The sequence below is a fragment of the Rhincodon typus genome, chromosome 10 (assembly GCF_021869965.1).
Source record: "Rhincodon typus isolate 14 chromosome 10, sRhiTyp1.1, whole genome shotgun sequence".
Lineage (NCBI taxonomy): Eukaryota > Metazoa > Chordata > Chondrichthyes > Orectolobiformes > Rhincodontidae > Rhincodon > Rhincodon typus.
The window spans coordinates 27,421,680-27,447,203 of record NC_063341.1 but is presented as its reverse complement, the minus strand read 5'-3'; the positions used below and the strand labels follow the sequence as shown (position 1 = coordinate 27,447,203).

Sequence of the window (25,524 nt, the reverse complement as noted above, 5' to 3'; positions counted from 1 at the left end):
CAGTGAGCATATTTCAAAGAAAGTCTAACTGTAAAACTTATTGGAATATCCTGAGCACACAAAAGACTAGACAAAAATGCAGGTCATTCATTTCACTTCCATTTACAGATTTATTGTCTTTGAATTTTGCCCTTATGTTATTTTGATTATTTGGTCAATAATTGGCACCAAACAATATTATAAATTTAAAATATATCACTTACTGTGTATGATCTCAGCTTCGCTTGATGCTGAGACATCTTCAAATCAATTTTCAAGAACTTGCAACTCTTGATTAACCTTTCCTCCATAGTGTTGGACACCCACCATCCTCAGTTGGCAATATTTCACTGTTCCTTCAGTATTTCTGGGTCAAGCAGCTCACCACTACCACCACCTCAAGCACAACTGGGATGGGTAATAAATCCTCGCTCAGTCAGCGAAGCCCATATCCCATTACTGAAGAAAAAGAGTTAGATACCCCTTTCTCACCAATCATGAAGTTTTTGGCTCTTGATCTCTCAGCTAAGCCTAACACTGTTGCTTCATTGTAATGTGTTTAAATCACATGTTTGCCCATTTATGTATAACTTATTCCTCTTTGTCCCTGACATCAACTGCTAGCTGACTGTGTAACACAGTGTTCTGAGGACGGGTCACGTGACCCGAAACGTTAGCTCTGATTTTTTCTTCACAGGTGCTGTCAGATGTGCTAAGCTTTTTCAGCAATTTTTTTGTAACACTGTGACATATCACCCATTGTGCCATCCTCTGTAGTATAGTGGTTAGTATCCCCGCCTGTCACGCAGGAGACCGGGCTTCAGTTCCCCGCCGGGGAGGCTCTAAGTGTTTTAAGGGTGGCATAGTGGCTTGGTGGTTAGCACTGCTGCCTCACAGCACCAGGGACCCGGGTTTAATTCCACCCTCGGGCGAGTGTCTATGTGGAATTTGCACATTCTCCCCGTGCCTGCGTGGGTTTCCTCCAGGTGCTCCAGTTTCCTCCCACAGTCCAAAGTGCAGGTTAGGTGGATTGGCCATGCTAAATTGCCTGTAGTGTTCAGGGCTGTGTAGATTAGGTGGGTTATAGGGATGGGTCTGGGTGTGAGGTCTGAGGTCCAGTGTGGACTTGTTGGGCCGAATGGCCTGTTTCCACACTGTAGGGATTCTATGATTCTATGAACCCAAATGCTTGCTTTAAGAAGACAAAGTCAAAAGTGGTGAGTGGATCCATATTTTTGCTCATACCAGTAACTCACTCGCTCAGATCCCTCTGCCTCATGTTTGTATTCCTTCTAATTACCATTGTCAGTATAGTTATTGAGGAATATGGGATAACACCAGCTGGCAGCAAGGTATTGTTGAAGTTTCGATTCACTTGTTCTTCACAGTTAGTAAACTCCCATATCCTTTTGAATCCTGAATATACTTCTAAGTTAATCATAACTCAATTTCAAAATCTTCCTTAAAATGAACCTTTGACCATCTCTTATTATGCACTGTTCTCACTGCCAACTTTGTTTTGCTATATTAAAGGCCCAGTACAACTGCATGTTGCACCTGTGGATTACTCAATATATTCCTTCATAACAAGACCTAGCTCAAGATACAAAATAAAAACCAAAAGATATGCAAATGTGGTAAATCAGAAACAAAAACAGAAATTGTTGGAAAAGTTCAGCAAGTCTGGCAGCGTCTGTGAAGAGAAATCAGAGTTAACGTTATGGGTCCAGTGACCCTTCCTCAGAACGGGTTGGTCTTCAGATGATGTATTAAATTGGGACCTCCTCTGCCCATTTTAAACTTTGTGGAAAATCCCACAGTGCTTTTCAAGAAATACTAATGAGTTTTCTCTCAACTAGTACCAACAAAAAACAAATGAATTATTTGCTGTTTGTGGGAAATTGCTATCTATAAATGGTAACTATATTTTTTAACCTATCACACACTGTATTTGAAAATTTAATTGGTAAAGTGCTTTAGGATGCTCAGCAAATGTAATATTTATGATATAAACATAATTTGATTGCCTTTAATATTTTTTCTGGGACTAACTGGCTAAAATAATTTCAGGGTGCAGCAGGCTGGTTTGAAATGACCTAACTTAGAAGTCCAGTTTCTGTATTTTAGCATATTTGTTATAGTATGGGTTGCTGAGTGATTGGTCTTATCTGTCCCATTTTCATACATGATTGACTTTGCAAGAGAGTATCACTGAAGAATACAACGCTCAGCAGGACAGATACACACATTGGTCCCTTCAGTCAGACAGTGTGCTGATGCCAATTGGTGCAGAAATCACTTCATGCCTTTGAACACTTACTTGGTCAAGAATATTACATGCTATTACTGGTGTTTTCTTTCAGGGTAAAATCGGACTGATGCATGCCTATTATACAGGGCAAGCATAAGCACCAAAATAACTTCAAGGCATGTTGTCCATCTTTCCCAAAATTTTGGGACCTGTCTATTCCAATAGCCCCTGTTATGCAGAGGATGTTTCCATCCAGCACATAGAAAAGAACAAAAAAGGCAAGTACAGGGTCCCCAATTTACAAACATCCAACTTGCACTTGTATGGATGGATGCATTCCCATACAAGGCTGTAATTTTAAAGATCTGACATACGACATTTCCTGTACTTATGAACAACTATATTGTTCTGAATTGCATACAAATCGATTTGAGAACAGACTCAACAACGGAACCCATCCACAATCCGGGGACTGCCTGTAATCTTTTTGTTGCTGTATGGGTCCTAAGTTTTCTTAGACATTCTGCCTCGGTTTTGCTCTAAGTGCAGCACTCTTTAGAAGTGTAAACAGAATTTTCACTGTATGTGCAACAAAGTAAAGGTGCATAGCAGTAGGTTGAAGAAATCCAGAGCTATAATGGCACAAAATGATCATAAATCTCGCAAGGAAAGATAGTTCACATGTTATAATGTTATGCAGTTGTCTAAGATCTTTTTGTTGTTGTATTCAGCTGTCTTTCAGTTACACTATAAATTTTCATATTAAACATCAGATGATAAATAGAAGTTAGGATCTTTGATCATGTTCTGAGGAAGGGTCACTGGACCTGAAACATTAACTCTGATTTTTTTTCTTCACAGATCTAGCCAGTCCTGCTGAGCTTCCAGCAACTTCTCTTTTTGTTCCTGTTCTGAGGAAGGGTCACTGGACCCGAAACGTTAACTCTGACTTTTTCTTTACAGATGCTGCCAGACCTGCTGAGCTTCCATCAACTTCTGTTTTGTTCTTGATTTATACCACCCACAGTTCTTTCAGTTTTTATTTAGGATCTTTGATGCCAGTTTGACTCAATTTTGGCATTTTTCAGAAGGTTTTAGTTTTAAGTACCAACCAGGATTTTAATTGAAGGATTACTGTGTTGTTAGAGATGTGCTGACTTTCGGATGAGATTAAATCAATGCTCTGTATGCCTATAAATGTGAATGTAGCATTGTTTAGGAACTTCTGCAAATGTTTTCTATTAGCAGCCATTCATCCCTCAATTTAACATCATCAAAAACACAAATTAACCAGTCATTCACTTCATTTGCTAATTGTGAAGTTTTGCCATGTGCAAAATGTCAGCATTGTTTGTTTAAATAGATTGTGTCTGCTCATCGGTTGGAGTTAATTGTCTTTGAGGTCTCCCTGAGGGTGTGCTGAACAGTCCAAATGTGTTTTGTAATTGCAAGTCCTTCATTGTCTTTAAGATCCTAAAGTACATTCATAAAACAATTATAGGCATAAAACATTTTTTAGCTAATACAAGCAAGAATGAAATAACAGTAAATGTATGTCAGTCAATCACAACAAAACAAGAACTGACAAATACACTGATACTGATATTGGAATATTCAATAGAGATGTGCAAGAAATATTTAGGTATTGTTAACAGCAGATGTTATAAGCATGAATGCCAAATATTCATGTAATAATTCCAATAAGAAACTAAGCTGACTACTAATGATCTTAATTTCTCGTGTTTTCAAGGCTCCTATTAAAATGCTAGACTGTAAATCCAGCAGCCTCACAGCCCCCTGGCAGATTGTGGAAGCTACCATCAATGTGGAAGTGTATATCCCTGTACCAGCATCTGCGGAACGTCAGTTTGACAAGAATTCATTGGTATGAGTTACTTATTTTGTTTCAAGTTATTTTTTATATTTGTATTGAATAGGGTTTCCTGGGTCAAAAATTCTTCTCTTGTTTTGGATTCCGCCACTGAATTGTGTGGGAAACTAAAGAAGACAAGGTATGATAAAGGATGAGGAATACTGAGATATTTGACATGGCAATCACTTAATCCTTATTTAATATTGTTGCTGGAGGTGCTTAGAAGTCACTTTATGACCAAGTTGTTTAGGGGAATTGGAGACAGTACTAATTTAGCAAATGTTCCTTGAAGTGGCGTTGACATGTCAATCTCTTAAAATTTGTGGATTAAGATACCTCATAGAAGTTTCAAAGAAATCTAATTAAGTTGGAAACCTTTTTAAACCTAATTTTCTGCTTTTTCTTGGTATGATTATTTTCTGTGATCAAAAAATTCAAATGCTAGCACAGAAATTATTTCATTTTAATTGATTGGTTTAAAATTCAGAACAGGATTCCAGCAATTGTCACAGTGCCATCTCTACTATTGTTATTCTACATTCTGTCATTGCTGATAGATATACAACAACCCCAAATGTAAATGCAAAAATGCATCTCTGTGTTTGTCATTTGTGGATCAGGTTCCAGGCTAATACTTCAGTGCTATATTGAATGTCAGGAGTGCATCTTTCACATGAAATGTTAAACCAAATCTCATCTGCCTGCCAGAGAGGATGTACAAAATCTCATGGTATTTTGAAGAAGAGCAGGGAAGCTGTTCCTGGTGTCATGATCAGATATTTTCTAATCAGCCTGTTCAGAAATATTATTGCACACCTCTGGAGCAGGTGGGATTTCAATCTGGAACTTCTGGCTCAGAAGTAGGCACACTATCCCAGAAAAATGGATACTCACTTCAAGCAAGGGTTCATAGCTGCTATTTGGCTTTGTTTTCTCGCGATGTGACCAACATTAATCCCTCAGTCAAAATCATATGAGGCATGTTGTCTGGTCATTATCACATTGCCGTTTGCAGCAGTTTGCTGAGTGTAAATCAGCTGTCATGTTTTATAATACAATAGCGACTGCACTTGAAAAATAATTCATTTGGCTGTAAAGCGCTTTGAGGTATCTGTTGTTGCGAAAAGTACAATACAAATACAAGCCTTTTGTTCCCTCTGAACACCAGATCAGTGGAATTTTGGTTCCTTTCTATTTCTCATCTAAATACTGTTAAACAGCAATGATTTGTATGTACCTTTATAATACAATAACTTGTGAAGTTGTGGTGTCCTCCAAATCTAACTCAGTTGTGTTAAGCTGAGCATTTGATACGAATGTGAGAGTTAAAGAGAGGATTAGCAATGGCAACCTTTATTGTCTGTGTTTTTCTGTGCTTTTTTTTAATCTCTTCCCTTACACCATTTCTCCCTTCCCAGAAAGGTCTGAATTCTTGGGCAAAACAAATTATGCAAAGCAGTTACCTGATAAATGGACAGTTTAAAGAACCAGAGAGCCTACTAGGAGAAGGATCGGTATGGAAGCTCAATAATGATCTTGGATTTGTTGCTTTTAAAAAAATGCATTTAATACAGAAATACTTAACCAGCTGATTTTTAGTACAATAGTCGCTGACCAAAATATATATTTTAGTTTCTTTCAGGTTTTTTACATTTATATCTTAAAACAGCCTTTTCAGTGTCATCTAGCTGGGTGGATTTGTACTTGCCTGGTTCCATTCTTCTATAGCTAAGACCAGATCCAGAGAACTAGCTGCGAATTCTTTTCTGGCTCCTGTGTTGTTATCACTGTAGTCCCCCAAGGATCTCTCCTTGCCCCCTTTCTATTTCTCATCTAAATACTGTTACACAGCAATGACAGCTGAAGACACAGCATCAGTTTCCACATATATGCCAACAACATCCTACTCTACTGTTTTTAGGCTGCAATAATTTCTTCCAACTAAACAGTAGGAAAACTGAAACCTTTGTTTTCAGCCACACGTAAACTTAGTTTCATAGAACATAGAACAGTACAGCACAGTACAGGCCCTTCGGCCCATGATGTTGTGCTGACCTATTATCCTATAAGATCAATCTACCCTGCATATCCTACATTTTACTATCCTCCATGCGCCTATCCAAAAGTCGCTTAAAAGTCTCTAAAGTATCTGACTCCACTACCACTGCCGGCAGTGCATTCCACACACCCACCACTCTCTGTGTAAAGAACCTACCTCTGACATCTCCCCTAATCCTTCCTCCAATCACCTCAAAATTATGCCACCTCAAAATTATGCCCCCTCATAATAGCCATTTCTGCCCTGGGAAAGAATCTCTGACTATCCACTCTATCTGTGCCTCTCATCATCTTGTACACCTCTATCAAGTCACCTCTCATTCTTCTGCGCTCCAATGAAAAAGCCATAGCTCCCTCAACCTTTCCTCATAAGACCTGCCCTCCAGTCCAGGCAGCATCCTAGTAAATCTCCTCTGCACCCTCTCTAAAGCTTCCACATCTTTCCTATAATGATGTGACCAGAACTGAACACAATATTCCAAGTATTGTCTAACCAGAGTTTTATAGAGCTAAGCCACAATGCCTGTCCTTGACAGCTGTCTAGTGCTGAAACTTACTGTCAAATTTGAGCAGTTTCACAAAGCCGCCTTATTTCTGTCTCTGTAATATCACCTGGCCCTGTATGAACTCATCTGCTGCTAAAACACCCAGCCATGTCATCATTACTTCCAGACTTGAATGTTCCCGTGCATTCCTGGGTCACTTCCTACATTGTAAGCTTAAGGCCATCCAAAACTCTACTACCCCCATCCTAACTCTTAAATTCTATTCCCCAGCACCTCATTCTTGCTAACCTGTTTTATTTTCTGGGTTTCCATGCATTAACTGAAATGTCTCATCCATTTTCCTGCAACAATACAGGGTTAATTAATAACTTCATCGTGAGAGAGGCTGTAGGTAACAGCAACTATAACATTATTGAATTTCATCATAAGTCTGAAGATGAGAGGCATGGGTCAAAGACTAGTATCTCAAACCTAAATAAAGTTATTTATAAAGGTATGAAGATAGACGGCACAGAAGTAAACTGGGAAATTGGATTAAAAGGTACAATAATAGAAACACAGCCAAAGACCATTAAGGAGATATTTAATAATATTCAGCAAGATATTATCCTTGTGAGTAAGAAAGGCTGATTGAGAAGAATGTATCATCCATGCCTAAATAAAGAAGTTAAAGACAGTAAAAATTGAAAGAAACACTCAAAGATATCTTCCCTGTAGAAGATTTAGAAAAATTCCCAAAGATGTTCCTGTTTTCTCACTTTTTAATTATAGAGTGATTTTTTTTTAAGGAAGTAAAAAACGTTTGTATTCTTTGTGCAATATTTACTGTAACTATAATGTAATAGATGATTATAATTTATATGCAATTTGTTAATATTAAAGTTTAGACTGAATCTTTTATTTTGATTATTTCTACAGAAAAAGAAGTTACCAGCGGAAGTCCAGTTCCTGACAGCACCTGTTAGTTCTGACAGCAAACTTTCCAATTCTTATTCATTTTCAAAATAACTAGTCAAAAATATTTATTCAGTGTTATCATTTTCTTTGAAGTGTTCAATATTAATCAATAGTGAATGTCTTTTCTTTTATAAAACGTGCCAGCCAAAAAGATATTACTAATGAAAAGCAGAGAAAATGCAAATAATGAAAATCTGGCACAGTTGCAGAAAATACTGAAAACATACAGTAGATCAGTCAGCATCTTTAGTGAGCCAGAAACAATAAACAACTTGAACTATGGAGGAATATAGCGATAGCAAAATTAATGTAGCTGTTCCTGATTCATCACTATACCCTATGTACTGGAACCCAGCTTAAACAGTTGGAAGCTCAGTACCATGTGTAAATCAAATTCCTAGGATGCATGTAATGTCATGAAAAATTTTGTGAGACAAATGGATAGAGCACATTCTTTGTGCAAGTCTGCCCAATATAACTAGATAATGAAGTGGAAGATCCTCAAGAGGTAAGTATAAACCCATTTATGTTGGACAGAAAGGAGCAGGAATGCGTCTTTGAATTCCAGGTGCATATTCTCTGCCTCATGTGATGTTGGTTTCTCCCCTTCCTCCTGTGACTCTCAGCTTAGCAGCTAGGTTAAGATCCAGTTTTCCCAATATTGCAGTAAATCATAATTTAATTTGTGTAACGGAAGCCTACTTGTGGTAACATTGTAATGGGGTCTGGCCATCTAAATGGATTGGGCTTCCAGCCAACAGGAGTAAATCCATATGAGTGGCAATCTTAATGTTACAGCCATTCTGTTATCCTCCACAGCATTCTGATGAACAATGTTGTCTTCGTGCTGATGTTTCCCTTTTTGTTATTCCACAAGTATCAGGTGTTCTGCTGTTTGCTAGCATGTTCTGTTTTTGTTATAAAAATAATAATTTTATTGTATTACTGTACTGTGTCACTTCTAAATGATGTTTGTTTTTAATTCTTACAATCCTTTTTATTTTAAGGTTCCTATTGCTGAGGGAGAGGTTGATGCCTTAATTGAAGACTGTGGCAGCTCTGTCGGTGTGAAGGGTACTGTACGCTGCAGAGCTTATCTCCATGGCAGTAAATCAAAAGTAAAAGATGCCATTCAGGTACAGCAATTGTATGATGATTTAAAAAGTATTCTTAGAAAAGAGATTTACATCCTTAACGGAAATGTTCTCAATGACATGAAATATAAACATAGGCAAGTTCTTCTGTGTCTATTAATTTGTTGCTTGGTGTACTAAAATTTTACAATTACAGGGAATCACTTGAATTTGGGTTGTATATGTAATTAACAGACAATAATTTTACCACCATCATCTTAAAGTGGAGATACATAAAAGATTTACGTTGGGCATATTCAAAGAGCATTTATATTAATTCTATGAACTGGAACATATTTAAGCCCATCCTTACTTGATTATATCACACTTACCATGGGTATATCAGCAGGAAGATGAAAGTCATTTGTGTTCCACAAAGAGTCGTCTTTTACTTTTCTATTCTCTTCATTTGTGAACTTTCTGTAGTATAAGATGCTGGTGTGAACTATGAACTCTGCTGCACAAGAGAAATAGAAGTAACTTAAAACAAAAACACTAAATGACCCTTACTTTGTTTCTGTCTCTTCTGATTTTGAAAAGATTCTTTTCTGCCTGGTCTTTGTTTATTCTACCCACAGTTTCAGGATAATACTGTTGCCTGTTTGTAATTTGCAGTTTTATAGCTTGTAAACCGATCGTCCTCCTCCCCATTCTTTCCCCACCCCCCCCACCTGAATTAACTGCAAACACTTCTTTTTATAACTAATACATTGACATTTTCTTAGAACCTATGATCACGTATGAATAAACATAAGTGTATTGCATCCATGTTTCTAAAGAGAAGGCAGACGTACATTATAATATGGATTTTTTTTCATGAATTCAGTGCTAAAAAGAGTATCATTTTAAAAGCTACCTTCAACACTTGTGATATCCTAATTTTCAAAGGTTTTATGGCTACAAAAATGGTCACAAATACATCTTCCATGTCTTTGTGTCCATAATAAGATTAGATAAAAGGACGTTTGTTGATGTTTGCATAGTTGAGTTCCAGTTGTGACTTGTCAGATTATGAAGCAACCTTTTCCCACATGCAGCAAGACGTTGTCATTGTTCAGGCTTGGGCTAAAGTGTAGTGAGTAAAATTCATGCCGTGCAAATGCCAGAAAATGGTCATTTTCATCAACATCATATCTAACCACCTCTCCTTGATATTCAGCAACTTCCTTCAATATTCTAGGAGTAACTATTGAGCAAAACTTAACTAAACCAGCCCCAAAATAACTGTGGCTACAGGAGCACGTCAAAGCCTGAGTAGTGTGTGCCAAATGATACCTATCCTGACCCTACATGCCCTTTCCATCACCCACAAGCCACAGGTCAGGAATAGTTCCCATTTATCAGGCCGAGTCCAACTTCAACAATACTCGATAAGCTTAACACCATCCAAGTCAAAATCACTCACTTCATATGCACTGCGTTCATTGCCTCAATCATTTATTCCCTTCATCATCAGCATGCCATGACTACAATGTCTACCCTATACAAGATACACTACGTTAATGTGTAAAGGCTCTTTCCATAGGAGACTGCAAGCCCATACCAGCTTCTACCATCGGCTTCGGGTACTTGGAAGCACCGTCGCTTGCAAGTCTCTCACCATCCTGACTTGGAAATACATTTCCATTCCCTTCATTGTTACTGGGCCAAAACCTGAAACTGCCTCAGGGCTCGTAAGGGACAGTGGTAGTGTCCCTACCTCTAAGCCAGGTGACCTGAACTTGCATCCCACCTGTTCCACATATGTGTAGTACCATCTTTGAACAGGTTGATTAGAAAAATGTAGAATAAATAAATATTGATATAGAAAATATCTCTGAAGTGCCTCATTTTGTCAAGTCAACATGCATTTGGAAAGGCAAGGACTGATTAGTGATAGTCAACATGACTTTGTGCATGGGAAATCTCTCACAAATTTGATTGTGTTTTTAGGGCCCTCTTGTGGTGCAGTGGTAGTGTCCCTGCCCCTGGAGCAGAGAAGCCTGGGTTCAAGTCCCACTGGCTCCAGAGTTATGCAATAATATCTCTGAACAGGTTGATTAGAAAAATAGATCGATATAAACAAATCTAAAGTGTCCCATTGTATTGCTAAAGCAATCTAAGTCTCAAATGGCATTATCAGCGTGCACAAACATTCCACATTAAACAATATGAAGTAGTATCATCAAAACGTTTCATAAAGACTGCTCTTTGATAGCTTTAACAAAAGACACTTGGGTACACACAAACCAACTTCGTCTTGCATTGTATTTTATAACAACACTGCAGGGGCTTCACGCAAAAGAAACTCTTATGTCTGTTGTAGTCAATTTGGTGGGACCTGTACAAGAAGGACAGGTTGTACCTAAACTGGAGGGGCACCAATATCTTGACATGGAGGTTTGATAGAGCCATTCGGGAGAGTTTAAACTAGTGTGGCAGGAGGATGGGAACTCACGCAGCAGGTCGGTAAGTATAGGGATTGGGGAAGAGCTTGAGTCTAAGGCAAATATAGCTAAGAGGAAGAGCAGTCATGAATAGGTTGCTGAGCTCAACAGAACTGGAGGCTGGGACTGTATTTGCTTCAATGCAAGAAGTACAACAGGTAAGACGGATGAACATAGAGCCTGGATTAATGCATGCAGTTATGATGTTGTTGCAATCACAGAGACATATTTGAAAGAGGGACAAATAATTGGGAGACAAACAGGGATAGATACCATGCATGAGCAATAAATAGTGGGTCTAAGTAAGGATTAGGAATTGGCACAGGCTTGGTGGGCTGAAGTGCCTGTTCCTGTGCTGTATTGTATTAGAGTCATACAGATGTACTGCACGGAAACAGACCCTTCGGTCCAACGCATGCATGCCAACCAGATGTCCTAACTTAATCTAGCCCTATTTGCCAGCATTTGGCCCATATTCCTCTAAACTCTTCCTATTCATATACCTATCCAGATGGCTTTTAAATGTTGTATTTGTACCAGCTTGCACCACTTCCTCTGGCAGTTCATTCTATACGTGCACCACTCTATGTGTGAAAAAGTTGTCCCTCAGGTCCCTTTTAAATCTTTCCCTTCTCACCTTAAACCTATGCCATCTATTTTTGGACTCCCCTACCATAGGGAAAAGACCTTGACAATTCACCCTTTCCATGCCCCTCATAACCTTATAAACTTCTATAAGGTTGCCCTTCAGCCTCCTATGCTCCAGAGAAAATAGCCCCAGCCTATTCAGCCTCTCCCTATCGCTCAAACTCTGCAGCCCTGGCAACATCCTTGTAAATCCTTTCTGAACCCTTCCAAGTTTCACGACATCCTTCCTATAGCGAGGACACCAGAATTGAATGCAGTATTCCACAAGTAGCCTAACCAATGTCCTGTACAGCTGCAACATGACCTTCTAACTCTTATACTCCATGCGCTGACCAATAAAGGCAAGCTTACCAAATACCTTCTTCACTATCCTGTCTACCTGTGATTCCACTTTGAAGAAACTATGAACCTGCACTCCAAGGTCTCTTTGTTCAGCAACACTCCCCAGAACCTTAACATTAAGTGTATAAGTCCGCCCTGATTTGCCCTACCAAAATGTGGAACCTCACATTAATGTAGATTAAACTCCATTTTTGTCTAACTGCAGAGAATTACAAAAAAAAACATAAACTGCTGGAAAAGCTCAGCAGGTCTGGCAGCATCTGTGCAGAGAAAGCAGAATTAACATTCCTGGCCCAGTGACCCTTCTTCAGAACTGTGAAGCGTTTATGGTCTGCGTGTGATTAAATAATATATAATTGAAGTGACAGTGCTGTTCTGTTGTTAAACAAGTATTAATCAGCACGGAAAAATAAAACTAGCAAGGCATAATTTAAAGCATAATTCAATATTTATCCCTCTGCCGAAATTTGGATAATTTCAGTTGTTGATGAACTCTCATTCCCTGTCATTTTCAGTTAACGCAAACAGAGCATTCATCCATGTTTAATCATAAAATAAATTTCAAGACTTAACTTCAACTTCAAGAGTTGTTATATGTTTTATTTCCTAATTTCTAAAACATACTTCCAGTTAACTGCATGTAATTTTATCCCTAGTACTTTAGAATTGATGACTTCAGAAAAACAACATCGGTACATATGTACTATAGGTATAATACTTGTCATTTGATTTCAAATCTCAGTTATCTGTATTTGTAATCAAGGAATAACAGATGAACGCATATTAAGAATGCTGTTATTTTGCTGAAAATGTGTAGTATTTATTATAATAGCAACTCAGTTGTAACAATTAATCAACTCATTTTTCTAGGCTCTAAAAAGAGATGTGCTGAACACTGTGTATATCCGCTGTGAAATGGTATTTGAGGATCAAATTCTGAACAAAAATGTTGGTATGTAACAGATATCCCATTGAAATGAAGCAAAAACTGCAGATGCTGGAGATCCAAGACAAAAACAGAAATTGCTGGAGAAACTCAGCAGGTCTGACAGCATCTGTGGGAGAAAACAGAGTTAACGTTTGATGGTAAGTCACCGGACTTGAAACATTAATTCTGTTTTCTCTCCACAGATGCTGCCAGACCTGTTGAGTTTCTCCAGCAACTTCTGTTTTAGTTTCAGATATCTCATTGATTTCTCCCTATATTCTTTAATGAAGTATTTCTATTGTTAAGCTCAATTTTTTAATGTTATATGGCCAGAATAATGTTTAGGAATATTAATATTTTGATAGTCAAACAGCTGAGATTTCATTATTGCATTAATGTTTGCTTAATGCATTGATTGATGTTGATGTTATGGGGAATTCACCATTTCTTTTCATGTTTGTCTTCCTGCTGTCTGTGCGAAACTTATGCTTGCCAGTTGTTTAATGATTAACTTTTGTTTCCATCCACTGGTGGATAGTGTGGATAGGATCCATTTTTACTTAAGCATGTTATCTTGCAGGTATTTTAATAGATAAAGGATTGGAACTGAGTCAACCTTCAGGTATAGATCTTTTTCATAGTTCTAGGGCACATTGTTGCAGTATTCCAGGGCACCATTGATGACTGACCAATGACCCTCAGTAATAAGTATGCCTTGGGCAGTATATTTATTACACACATCATTTGCATCCAGTTCTAAATGATGCTGCAAGCTAGTGTCCCAAGAAATAAGACCGTAATAGTGGCAGTGAAAAGTATACCAATACTGTGAATTGTGCTATTCCAATTGACTAAGTGCACATTTTGGATGTTGCTATGCTGTTCCTATGCTCTGAGTTCAAATAAGTGTTGTGTATTTCTGCTGGGAGAGATTGCTAGCTTTAACTCAGACAAAAGCAAAAGCTCTAACCATGTGAAATTCTCTGCCAAGTAAGAGGAAATGCTAGAAATTCTCAACAGCCTGGCAGTATCTGCAGAGAGAAACTAACTCAAAGTTTCAGGTTGATGATCTTCTGTAAGACTTGTTCTGCTAAAGATATCATTATTCTGAAATGTAACCACTGTTTGTCTCTCTGCAGATGCCACCGGACTAGTTGAACATTTTGAGCATTTCTGTTTTTATTTTGCATTTCCAGCATCTGCAGTGTTTTCCTTTTGAATCTTTCAGCAGGCTGTTTGTAACCGTTCTATATGGGGATAAGCAAGTCCGGCATTTGGCTGTCATGAAATAAAAATGAATACTGTGGCTCTGAAGGTCTAATTATATCAGGCCAGTTAACACAGGCCATCTGATGGAAGTAGTGACAAGTTAATAAAAAGGTAATCACTTGAATCTGGATCATTAGCATCATTAAAATCATATTTGAGATTTTCAAAAATGAATTGAATAACTGTCTGAAGAGAATAAAATTGCAGAACTACTGGAAAAAAAGGTACGAGAGTGGGACTATTTTAAGTTGTTCTTACACAACTCTGGTACAGATACAGTTGGCTGAGTAGCCTCCTGTGCTGCGCCATACTATGATTCTATATAAAACAGATAAGATGTATTTAAAAGTATGTTTCTAAATTGTGAAAAGTAATGGAAACAAAATCCTGTATTTCCACATGCTTTGATAGAAATTTAGAAGTAATTTGTATCTGAAGTCCTGTTGGATAATAGTGAAAGATCAACAGTCTGTTCAGAAGTTATGTAAGTTATGGCACTGGGAAGGACTTTATTTGTAAAAGATGACAACATTTATATAATTCTATATAAATTTTATAATTGAAAGGAAGTGTTTAGTTATGAAGGAGAGGTAACATTGAAAGGGTTTGAGAATCATGAAGAGCATGAGAATGCTCCACATTTAATCATTCATTGTAGTCGTTGCCATTGATGGCTGTGCCTTGAATTGCTAAGGCCCTAAGCTCTGGAATTTCCCCCACCTCCCCTAAAACATTTTGACTTCTCCACCTTTCCCCCTTTAAGATACTCGTTAAGTTCTATCTCTTTCACCAAGTTCTTATCCAACTGCCCTAACATCACCTTATTTTGCTTGACATCAAATTTAATTAAGCAAGGCCTCTATCCAGCACTTCTGAGTGTTTTATTACACTTAAAAGTGGCATGTACACAAGTTATTGTTTCGTTGCCAATTAACTTTCTTCTAATGTTTAAGTTCCCTGTCTTTGATAGTGCCTGTGTTTAACTTGTATGATAATATCATTGTGAAAGTTATCTATGGTGAGCCCATAATTGATCGCCTGACAAGGTTTTCAGTATTTTTCACAGAGTGCTGAAAATCTGCTCAAATCTGTATTTCCCAGTGCCTAGGTTTGCCTGTCCTTGGGGTGATTCTACTCCTTTAGACTACTAGTCTGAACTGTAAGGCTTGTGTCCTGTGACTGATTAACTGTATTACTTCACTTCAAGTCTTGAGGTAACTGTTTAACCTACAGCCCTGCAGCTGCCGCTATCTACTCATGTTTAGACTGTCTTCAGTATACTATTGGCTTTCACCATTATTTTGCAATTATATAGGCCATGTCCAGAAATTCCTTTTTCTGGGCCGAAGCTCATTTCTGTGTGCTTCTGGATATTGTTGTAATGTTGTGGTTTTTTTTCTTTATTCATTTACGAGATGAGGGTGTCGCATTTATTGCCCATCCCTAATTGCACAGAGGGCAGTTAAGACTCAACCACATGGCTGTGGGTCTGGAGTCACATGTAGGCCAGACCAGGTAAGGATGGCAGTTTCACTCCCTAAAGGGCATTAGTGAACCAGATAAGTTTTTCCAACAACTGACAATGGATTCGTGGTCCCTTAATTAGACCCTTAATTCCAGATATTTATTGAATTCAAATTCCACCATCTGCCGTGGCAGGATTCGAACCCAGGTCCCCAGAAAATTATCTGGGTTTCTGGATTAATAGCCCAGCGATAATACCACTAGGCCATTGCCTCCCCTATATATAGGTATGGGGTCATCTTCACTTTTCATTTCCAAATAAGGCCTCAAGGTTAATCCTGCTTCAGCCATGTTACATTTTCATAGAAACTGCCTGATTGCTGCATCAACCTCTTGTGTTTGTGCAGTTTAAATAATTTTCTTTTTAACTGACTACTTTCTTGAATAAGAATAAATGAATCTTAAATTATTTACATGATTAATCTTATGGAGTTAACTCAAACTCTCTCCCTCATTCTAATCCCAGCTGGAACTCCATGTCGATTTACAGGTTAACTCATGTCATGCCCAAATTGTCTGCTAACAGTCCCTCCTCTCAGCCCCTTGGCCAAAAACCGAGCAACAGATGTGACCAACCGTTTACTTTACTCTCTGCCACCATTGGTATTGGCCAGATATCCAGTTTAGGGTTGTAAAGGTGGGTGGTTAGACCATCTGTATTAATCAATCCTTTATTCCAGGCAAATAGTCCGTAACCTTGTTACCCCGGTTGCTAAATCTAACTTTCCACTTCTTGTGTGCCTTCCTTGTGCGGGAAATGAAGCAGGTCAGGCATATGTCTATTAGCATTTGAATTATTACCAAAACACGTAAGAAGATCCGGATCCATGAGTGTGTTTGTATTCTTGAGCCCTAGTCCACAAATGCTCCCACCAGGTAGTAATATCTATCTGATAATACAATCCTTTAAGGCTTGAATTTGTTTCTGAAGAATGAAATGTGTTCTGTATATCATTTGAAGTCACTTGATAAATGATGACTAGACAATGCTGTTCACCCTTACTGGGTAGAAGAGGCCCTGTGAAGTCTATCTGTATTTGATCCCACTGGCTAACCAATGTTTCTGTGCAACTTTACTGTATTTACCTCCTTAGCTATTATATCTGCCCATTGATTACCCAACTCACTGGGGTCCACCACCATCTGGTCCTTTTGGACTTTTAATACTGCTGTCTCTGATGGTGTTTCCACAGCTTCCACTAAATCTTTGATTATAGTCATCTTTTAATTTTCATATTCTTGCTCATTATGACATTTAGTTAACACCCTCTAAATAATTGAGTGTAAGCACATGATAATCTACCCAGCATTTCAAATTATTTCAAGGTTCCTTTATGACTGGTGCCTTAACTCTGGAATAATCCTTATGGATTGAAGGATAGCTAATGTAACCCCACTATTTTAAAAAGGAGATCATGACAAAGTGGCGAGTTATAGATCAGTTAGCCTGACATCAGTAGTAGGGAAAATGCTACAATCCATTATAAACAATTTAATGACAGAGCATTCGGAAAGCAGTGACCAGATCGATGACATGGATTTACAAGAAGGAAATCATGCTTGACCAAACTACTGGAATTTTCAAGGATGTATTAGTACAGTTGATAAGGGAGAGCCAGTGGATACGGTTTGCTTAGACTTCCAGAAGGGTTTTGATAAGGTCCCATGTAAGAGATTAGCATGTAAGATTAGAATGCTAGAGATTGGGGATAGACTAACATGGGGGAGAAACAGTGAATATAAATAAACGGGCCTTGTCCTGAGTGGTAGGCAGTGACTAGTGGGGTACTGCAGGGGTTAGCACTTGGACCCCAACTATTCATCACGTACACTTAATTCCTTCATCTAAATCATTTATGTAATATCTAAAGTTTGCAGATGATACAAAGCTGGGTGGGAGAGTGAACTATGAGGAGGATGCAGAGATGCTTCACTATGATTTGGACAAGTTGAGTGAGTGGACACATGCATGACAGATGAAGTACCATAGGGATAAATGAGAGGTTACTCACTTTAGATGCCAAAAACAAGAAGGCAGATGATTATCTGAATGATGATAGATTGGGAAAGAGGGTGGTGCAAGGCGACCCGAGTGTCCTTGTGTACTAGTCGCTGAAATTAAGCATGCAGATACAGCAGGTGGTGAAGAAATCAAATGTAATGTTGGCCTTTATAGTGAGAGAAATCAAGTACATGAACCGGGATGACTTTCTGTAATTGTACAGGGCTTGGTGAGACTCCTCCTGGAGTATTGTGTGCAATTTTGTTCTCATTATCAGAGGAAAGATGTTCTGGCTATGGAGAAAGTGCATCGAAGATGTACTGGACTGATTCTTGGGATAGCAGGACTGATGTATAAAGAAATACTGAATCAGTTAGGATTATATTCACTGGAGTCTACAAGAATAAGGTGGGAGTTCTAGTCCAGGATTCTGTCAAGGTAAACTTGTAGGTTGAGTCAGTAGTCAGGAAGGCAGATGCAATATTGGCATTTATTTTGAGAGGACTTGAATATAAAAGCAAGGATGTACTACTGAGGCTTTATAAGGCTCTGGTCAGGCCACATTTGGAGTATTGTTTGTAGTTTTGGGCCCCATATCTCAGGAAGGATCTACTGGCCCTGGAGCAGGTTCAGAGGAGGTTCGCGAGAATTGTCCCAGGAATGGAAAGCTTAACATATGAGGAACATTTGAGCACTCTGGGACTATACACAGTGGAGTTTAGAAGGATGACGGGGGATCTAATTGAAACTTACAGAATACTGAATGGCCTGGACAAGATGGATGTTGGGAAGATGCTTCCATTGGTAGGAGAGTCTAGGACCCGAGGGCACAGCCTTAGAGTAAAGACAAGACCTTTTAGAACGGAGATAAGCAGAAACTTCTTCAGCCAGAGAGTGGGGAATCTGTGGAATTCACTGCCACAGAAGGCTGTGGAGGCCAGGTCATTGAGTACATTTAAGACTGAGATAGATAGGTTCTTGATTATCAAGGGGATCAAGGGTTACGGGTAGAAAGCAGGAGAATGGGGTTGAGGAATTTATCAGCCATGATTGAATGGCGGAGCAGACTCGATGGGCCGAATGGCCTAATTTCTATTCCTATATCTTATGGTATGGATAGTAAGTTTGCAGATGACACCAAAATTGGTGGTGTAGTGGACAGCGAAGAAGGTTACCTCAGCGTACAACGGGATCTTGATCAGATGAGCCAATGTGCCAAAGTGTGGCAGATGGAGTTTAATTTAGATGACTTTGAGGTGCTGGAGAAGCAAATCAGGGCAGGACTTGTACACGTAATGGTAAGGTCCTGGGGAGTGTTGCTGAACAAAGAGACATTGGAGTGAAGGTTCATAGTTCCTTGGAAGTGGCATTTGGTATGTTTGCCTGTAGTGGGCAGTTGCATTGAGTATAGGAGTTGGGAGGTCATGTTGCAGCTGTGCAGAACATTAGGCCATTTTTGAAATACTGCAAAGCTAAAAAAAGGAAAGGAATGGGTTCATAATTTGAAGGTGTTAAACTCAATATTGAGCCCAGAAGGTTTTAAAGTGCCTAGTTTGAAGATGAGATGTTGTTCCTCCAGTTTTGGCTGTGATTCACTGCAGTATTGCAGCATGGCGAGGACAGACAAGTGGGCATGGGAGCAGGACGCTGTGTTAAAAGGCCGGGGTCATGCTTGCGCACAGATCAGAGGTGTTCTGTAAAGTGGTCACCCACCCTGCTTTGGTTTCTCCAGTGTAAAGAAGGCCAGATTGAGTGCAGCAAATGCGAGACACAAGATTGAAGGAGGTACAGGTGAAATGTTGCTACACCTGGACAGACAGTTTAGGCCCTTGGATGCTGAGCAGGGAGGAGGTGAAAGGGCAGGTGTTGCACTTTCTGCAGTTACATGGGAAGGTGCCGTGGGAAGGGCGGGTGGTGTTGCTGATCAAGGAATGGACTAGGATGTCCCGGTCGGAACAATCCCTGCGAAATGCAGACGGGGGAATGAGGGTGAGATGTGTTTCGTGATGCCATTCTGCTGGAGTTGTCTCAAATGGCAGAAAATGATTCTTTGAATGCGGAGACTGGTGGGACAAAAAGTGAGAATGAGGAGGACCTGATCATGCTGTTGTGAATGATAGGAAGGGGCAAGGACGGAAGCACAGGTGATAGGTCGGATGCGGTTGAGGGTCCTGTTAACCACAGTGAGCGGGAAGTGACGATTATGGAAGAAGCGAGCCATGTCAGCAGTGCTGTCTTGGAAGATACAATACAGATACAACGTAGGCAAAGGAACTGGGACAATAGGATGGAATCCTTGCAGGACGTGGGATGTGAAGAGCTGTAGTGAAGGTAGCTATGGGAGTCAGTAGCTTTGTAGTGGATGGCAGTGGACAGTTTATTCCCTGAAACGGAGACAGAAAGGTGAAGGAAGGGAAGGGAATTGTCAGAAATGGATAATGTGAAAGTTACAGAGGAGTGGAAATTGAATTTTTTCAAGGTGCAGGCGGGAGTATGAAGCAGCACCAAAACAGTCGTTGATATGCCAAAGAAAGAGTTGTGGGAGGGGGCCAGTGTAGGACTGGAACAAGGATTGTTCCACACACCCCCATAGAGAGGCAGGCATAATAGGGACCCATGTGGGTGCCCATCGCCACTCTTGTGACTTGGCAGAAGTGAGATGAATTAAAGAAGAAATTGTTCGGTGAGAGAACAAGTTTAGCCTAGTGGAGATTTAGAAGGATAATGGCCAAAGCAGGCAAATGGGACAAGGTTAGTTTGGGAAAACTGGTCGGCATGGATGAATTGGACCGAAGAGTCTGTTTCCATGTTGTATAGCTCTATGACTATATGACTGTGACTCGATTAACACACATGCCTTAAATATCAAATTAACTTAAAGGATTCAACAGTTCTCCCTTTATCTGCATCACCTTTTTTGAAAGTTTTAAAGCCGGTTTCTTTATGGAGCCTCATCATTTAAGGTATGTTTTATTGCTCTTCAGGTCAAAAGATCAATTTTTGGGGTGTAGTGTTAGGCTGAAAATACTGAACAGGTTTTATAAGGTCTGATCAAAATGATTACACGAAGACATATGCACTTTGATATAAAGCAAATTTATTAGCTTAATCTGCTTTAGACATATGCAAAGTAATGAGTGGAACTATTAGCTTGAATGAGTTTAGACATATTCAACAAGTGAGTCTTGCTGCCTTCTGCCTGTTGGGGACTCCTGGATGACGGCTGGCACATAGAGCTCCATCTTAGGTACCATGGCACTGGACTGACGAACCCCTAGTCTGATAGGGAAGGTCCGTGGCTCACTTTCACGAACCTGATGTGATGGGGAAAGTCCCAGTCTCACAAACCCAGTCCGATGGGGAACGTCCCGGTCTCCTGAACCCTAATCCGATGGCGAAAGTCATGGCATTAATACTATTCTGGTTGCATGCTGTTTCGCCATTTTTAGTATTTTCAGTACTTCTCCAGACATTGCATTATGCAGAAAATAAGTTGAAAACATCTCCAGATGGGTCCATGTTAACTACACTAAAAAAAATCCAACAGACAATCAAGTTTATGCAGTTACTTCCCAGCTGAAACAGTGTTTTCTTTACACCAGGCATGTTTTTCATGTATTTGTCCACTAAAATTGCTCATTGTCATGTCCAGTTATCCCTTAATAATCTGGTTTGGAGGTATAATCATTAAGCCTAATACTACAGAGGGGGATGTGTATCCTGTACACTGAGTCCTGATATTTTTGGCAAAATCATTCATTCCAGTTCTCTTAAAACTTCTAGATCAAGGGCATACATATTTTGAAGAGAAGCTGTGAATTCGTTTGCCTATGAATGTTTTCCATTCTTTTGAAATATCCCATTTAACTATTCCCAAGGGGGGTTCTTTGCATTCAATGTTCATTTTCCTGTCACTATCCAACCAAAATATTCTCTCAATATTCTTAAAACAGAAATTACAATTTGATCACAAATACTAATGATTCTTGTTAATTGATTGTTTTACAATTAGTTATCTCAGGTTTCCAAAAGTTAAAAAGTAACTTCCTGAATTCCTTTGGACATACCTCAAAATATTCCAAATTCACAGTAACATGTGCCCCTCAGAATTTATCACCTTCCTAGAACTAATGTGTCTATTTGTTCTTGCTATTGATTGAGCATTTACGGCTGAGTGAACTACAACTGATAGAATCCCTTTAGCTTACCATCTTTTTGACAATTCTTGTTTGGGTGCAGCAATTTAGCAAAGTTCTTCATAAAGGGTCCTACAATAATTAAATAATCCCTTTGACTTGTCTTAAACATTACAGACTTCATGTCTGTCCTTACAACTACAGGAAAGTTCCCTTTTATTTAGTTTGCCTTTAAACCCAACTGTTCAAGGATACGCAGTAACGCTGTATGTATTCCTTAACAGCTCCCGAATCAATCCATAACTTAGATCACTGTGCTACTTCTTAAACTTCATATCATTTTCCATTGAGTGCTTGAAACTTTTATAAAATTATTTATAAATCCCAATTTCAGAAACAATTATCTAGGTTTGGTGGTTGTAAATGATTCTTCTAGATCAGAAACCTAAGAGATCAAAGTCAGTTTTCCTATTATCCAACTTTGCCTCAGAAGATAACACACGTCCTTACTGGTCAAGGCCCGTCTCTAAAAGGCAAAAACCTTTGGTCCAAATTAGATATCTGCAACTTTGCGTCCAACAATCCGGAAAGTGTATGATGAAATTAAATGATAGCTGCCAGCCGAAAGAGTTTGAGAAGGGGGCAGGGCCCAAGTCACCAAGCAATGTCATATTGTAATTATTCTTTGTTTAGAAAACTGCTGAAATCTTCTGATCATTTCAAACTGACTTTGTAAATTTTAATTGTCCTTTCTTGGATTTTCTAATTTGTTTTCAGTTGTCTCAAAACCCCTTTAGCATTTCCAAGATTACCTTTACAATAGAAGCAAATATCTCATACCTTTACATTTTCCATATTTTCTCTTAAACATTTTTCAGAGCTGAGTTCAATTAGATGTTTACAAAACTCGTTCTTATTCCAAATTCTAAATTCAAATTGGATGTCTCTAAAATGATGTTACCTATGTTGTGAGAACAACTTGAGCTTGGACAACATAAAAACTTGTTTTCAAATTAAAATCAAAAAGTACAGTTCGCACCATGTCCAGAGATTTGAGCAGATGTCTTATGAACAATATCCTAATATTCTTTAACGTTCTAATTATAGGGTGGGGTTATTGCCTTCTTGCGCTGTAGTGCAGTGAGCAGTTGTGAATTGTTACATCAGGATGGATGTCTTACCCATCTCCCCCATTTTTTAGCTGTTCTACCCTTATTGACACCAGTCGCAGCCACTGACTAGCACTTTCCTGATATATTAACATTAACTTATCTGTATAATTGCAAATTTAAAATGATGATTATTTCTTCATTGTTGTGTTTTAGTTGTACCCCTTTTCCTGGAGCTACTAGTTTTGCTAGTTATTGTCCTCGGGCTTATAGGGTTGATGTCTCCACATGTTAGGGCAGTTGCTGATGGTAATGGGTGGCTCCGCCCTAATGTGTTCACTCTGCTCACTACAAGCCCTTCCCCAGGATCTTTCCAATCATTTTTCTAACCAGCTAGACGTATAGATTAGTAAATGTTATCATTCCTTTCTGCTCTCGGTCTTTGTTTTGAACCACCCACCAACTTTTCTGTTGTGCAGGTGTGTTCTGTGAGTCCCAACAGTCCTCATGCATTTTGTTAACTAATTTTGCTTGTTGTTCCATTATGAAACTCATGATGGAGCCCCCAGCTCATCAGTCAAAGTCATAATCTTTCCTCTTTCTTTCCACCAGGCATTCTCCAACCTATCCCTGTGCAGTCAGTTCTCAAATCCGTACAGCACCTTTATCTTGCATCCATAGAGCTTCCTCACCTGTGCGGCTTTCCTGAATTTACCCCGGCCTATTCTGTTTCTGGTCCAAGTGCACAAAGTCCTGCCCAGAACTGACCTAGCCCCAGCAAGGCTTGTCCAGCATGGATTTTACTCCTCAGTCCCCACACCACAGCACAGATTGTCCAGTGCAGATTTGGCATAGCATCCATGGCCTTCCCTCCGCATGTCTTGTCCCAAGTGCTCTTTCAGATTCTTTTACGACTCAACCAGATTGTTTCCAACCTTGCTGGACTAACTACAGGTGGAAAGTAAAATCTACTCACCCCTTTACAGAATGTCCTATTCATGATTCAAATTGTTGGGGTAGATTATTTAATGAAATAAACTCAGGAGCAATAATCGAGGTACAGGTCAACAGTCATTTATTGAGCCATTGTTGGGAGAGTCTACTGCCGAAAAGATTCTGAGAGAGCACCCTAAGTCAGCTCTGAGGATTCATCAGATATTTATACATTGTAAGTCATGTAGAAGTAAATTACTTGAATTCTGAAACAGTCTTTTCGACAATACCTTCTTTCCACACATTCCAAAAAGTAGCAAGGCACCTGTTACCCCTGGTCTCACCACTCTCTATCTTCTCTGAGCTTGTGCTGGCTTATGCTGACTGACTGATTCTGTAGATACAAAGAATACAATCAGTTTATCTCTCTGTCTTTCTCTGTATCCATCTCCCTCACCCCTCCCTATTCCCCTCCCTCAATATATCTACATTTATCTGTGAGTGAACTGTGGTTGTGTAATTTGAAACAGAGAAATTTAAATGCTTGCTGAGCAAGTGTTCAGCACCCATTAGGTTATATGCTTTGTTTTATTAGCTTAAATATTGTATGCAGTGAAAGTGCAACACCACTGTCTCATCTTAAAAATTAATTTTGCATTCTATTTTTCATCAGATGGTGATTCTGGAAGCCTCAAAGCTCCACACAGGGTATTTGCCTCAGTGTTGCCTTCCGGTGTTGCTTTTTGTGATTACGGCTTTTCAGATGAGGGAAGTAAAGAGCTGGAAGAACGTTACAAGGAGTTGTTGGATTATGAACTACACCCAGCACAGTTAGATAGGGCAGAAGAAATCATGTTGGGTGAGTCATTTATCTTTCTTTATCATGCAAATGTATAACAAACTGTTCCTTTAAAATTGGAGATTTGTTATGGGTACTAAATATTACTTGCTTTCAAATGCATTGTTGGATGTGTCTGTATTAAGAAGATTTTCTGTATTAGGACTTCACTTTAAGCTTCGTTTTTAAGCTGGTTGAATAGCTTAATTATTAATAGTGAAGTTTTGTTATAATATTTGATTGAGCTATAGGAAATTAAATAGAGGTTAAGAGTTTGCCGACAGAGTTGCCTGTTATAAATCTTGATTTAAAAAGAAAAGTCTGCTAACAAGAACTATACTGATCGATTGATATTCACCTTTCGGTGGGTCAGTTAGGAAACTGCAACTATATCTTTTCATGGCACAATTAATATTGAAAGACTGTTGCAGATATCGTATCCTTGGTCAGTTTGTCCAGGTTAGCATAACTAAGGTAAGAAAAACCCAAGAAAATTTCAGGTGAAATTCTGGAAGATATTGCAGTAGATTGTTATTGTGATAGCTCAATCATGTTCAAACATTCATCAGCACTACAGTAACAATAACAGGTATCAAGCAGTTCTGTTGGATC

General features: G+C 39.0%; 1 protein-coding gene across 11 annotated transcripts in view; it reads left to right on the top strand.

The window, feature by feature from the left end:
* odr4 (odr-4 GPCR localization factor homolog) overlaps nt 1-25,524 on the top strand; it is a 96,942-nt gene that overhangs the window by 40,871 nt on the left and 30,547 nt on the right. For all 11 annotated transcript variants that reach the window (XM_048602332.1, XM_020527060.2, XM_048602328.1 and 8 more), the window contains 6 exons: nt 3,981-4,115; nt 5,522-5,617; nt 7,586-7,627; nt 8,632-8,760; nt 13,044-13,125; nt 24,748-24,933. In XM_048602332.1, the coding sequence (XP_048458289.1) occupies nt 3,981-4,115; nt 5,522-5,617; nt 7,586-7,627; nt 8,632-8,760; nt 13,044-13,125; nt 24,748-24,933 (670 nt within the window). The remainder of the gene's footprint in view (nt 1-3,980; nt 4,116-5,521; nt 5,618-7,585; nt 7,628-8,631; nt 8,761-13,043; nt 13,126-24,747; nt 24,934-25,524) is intronic.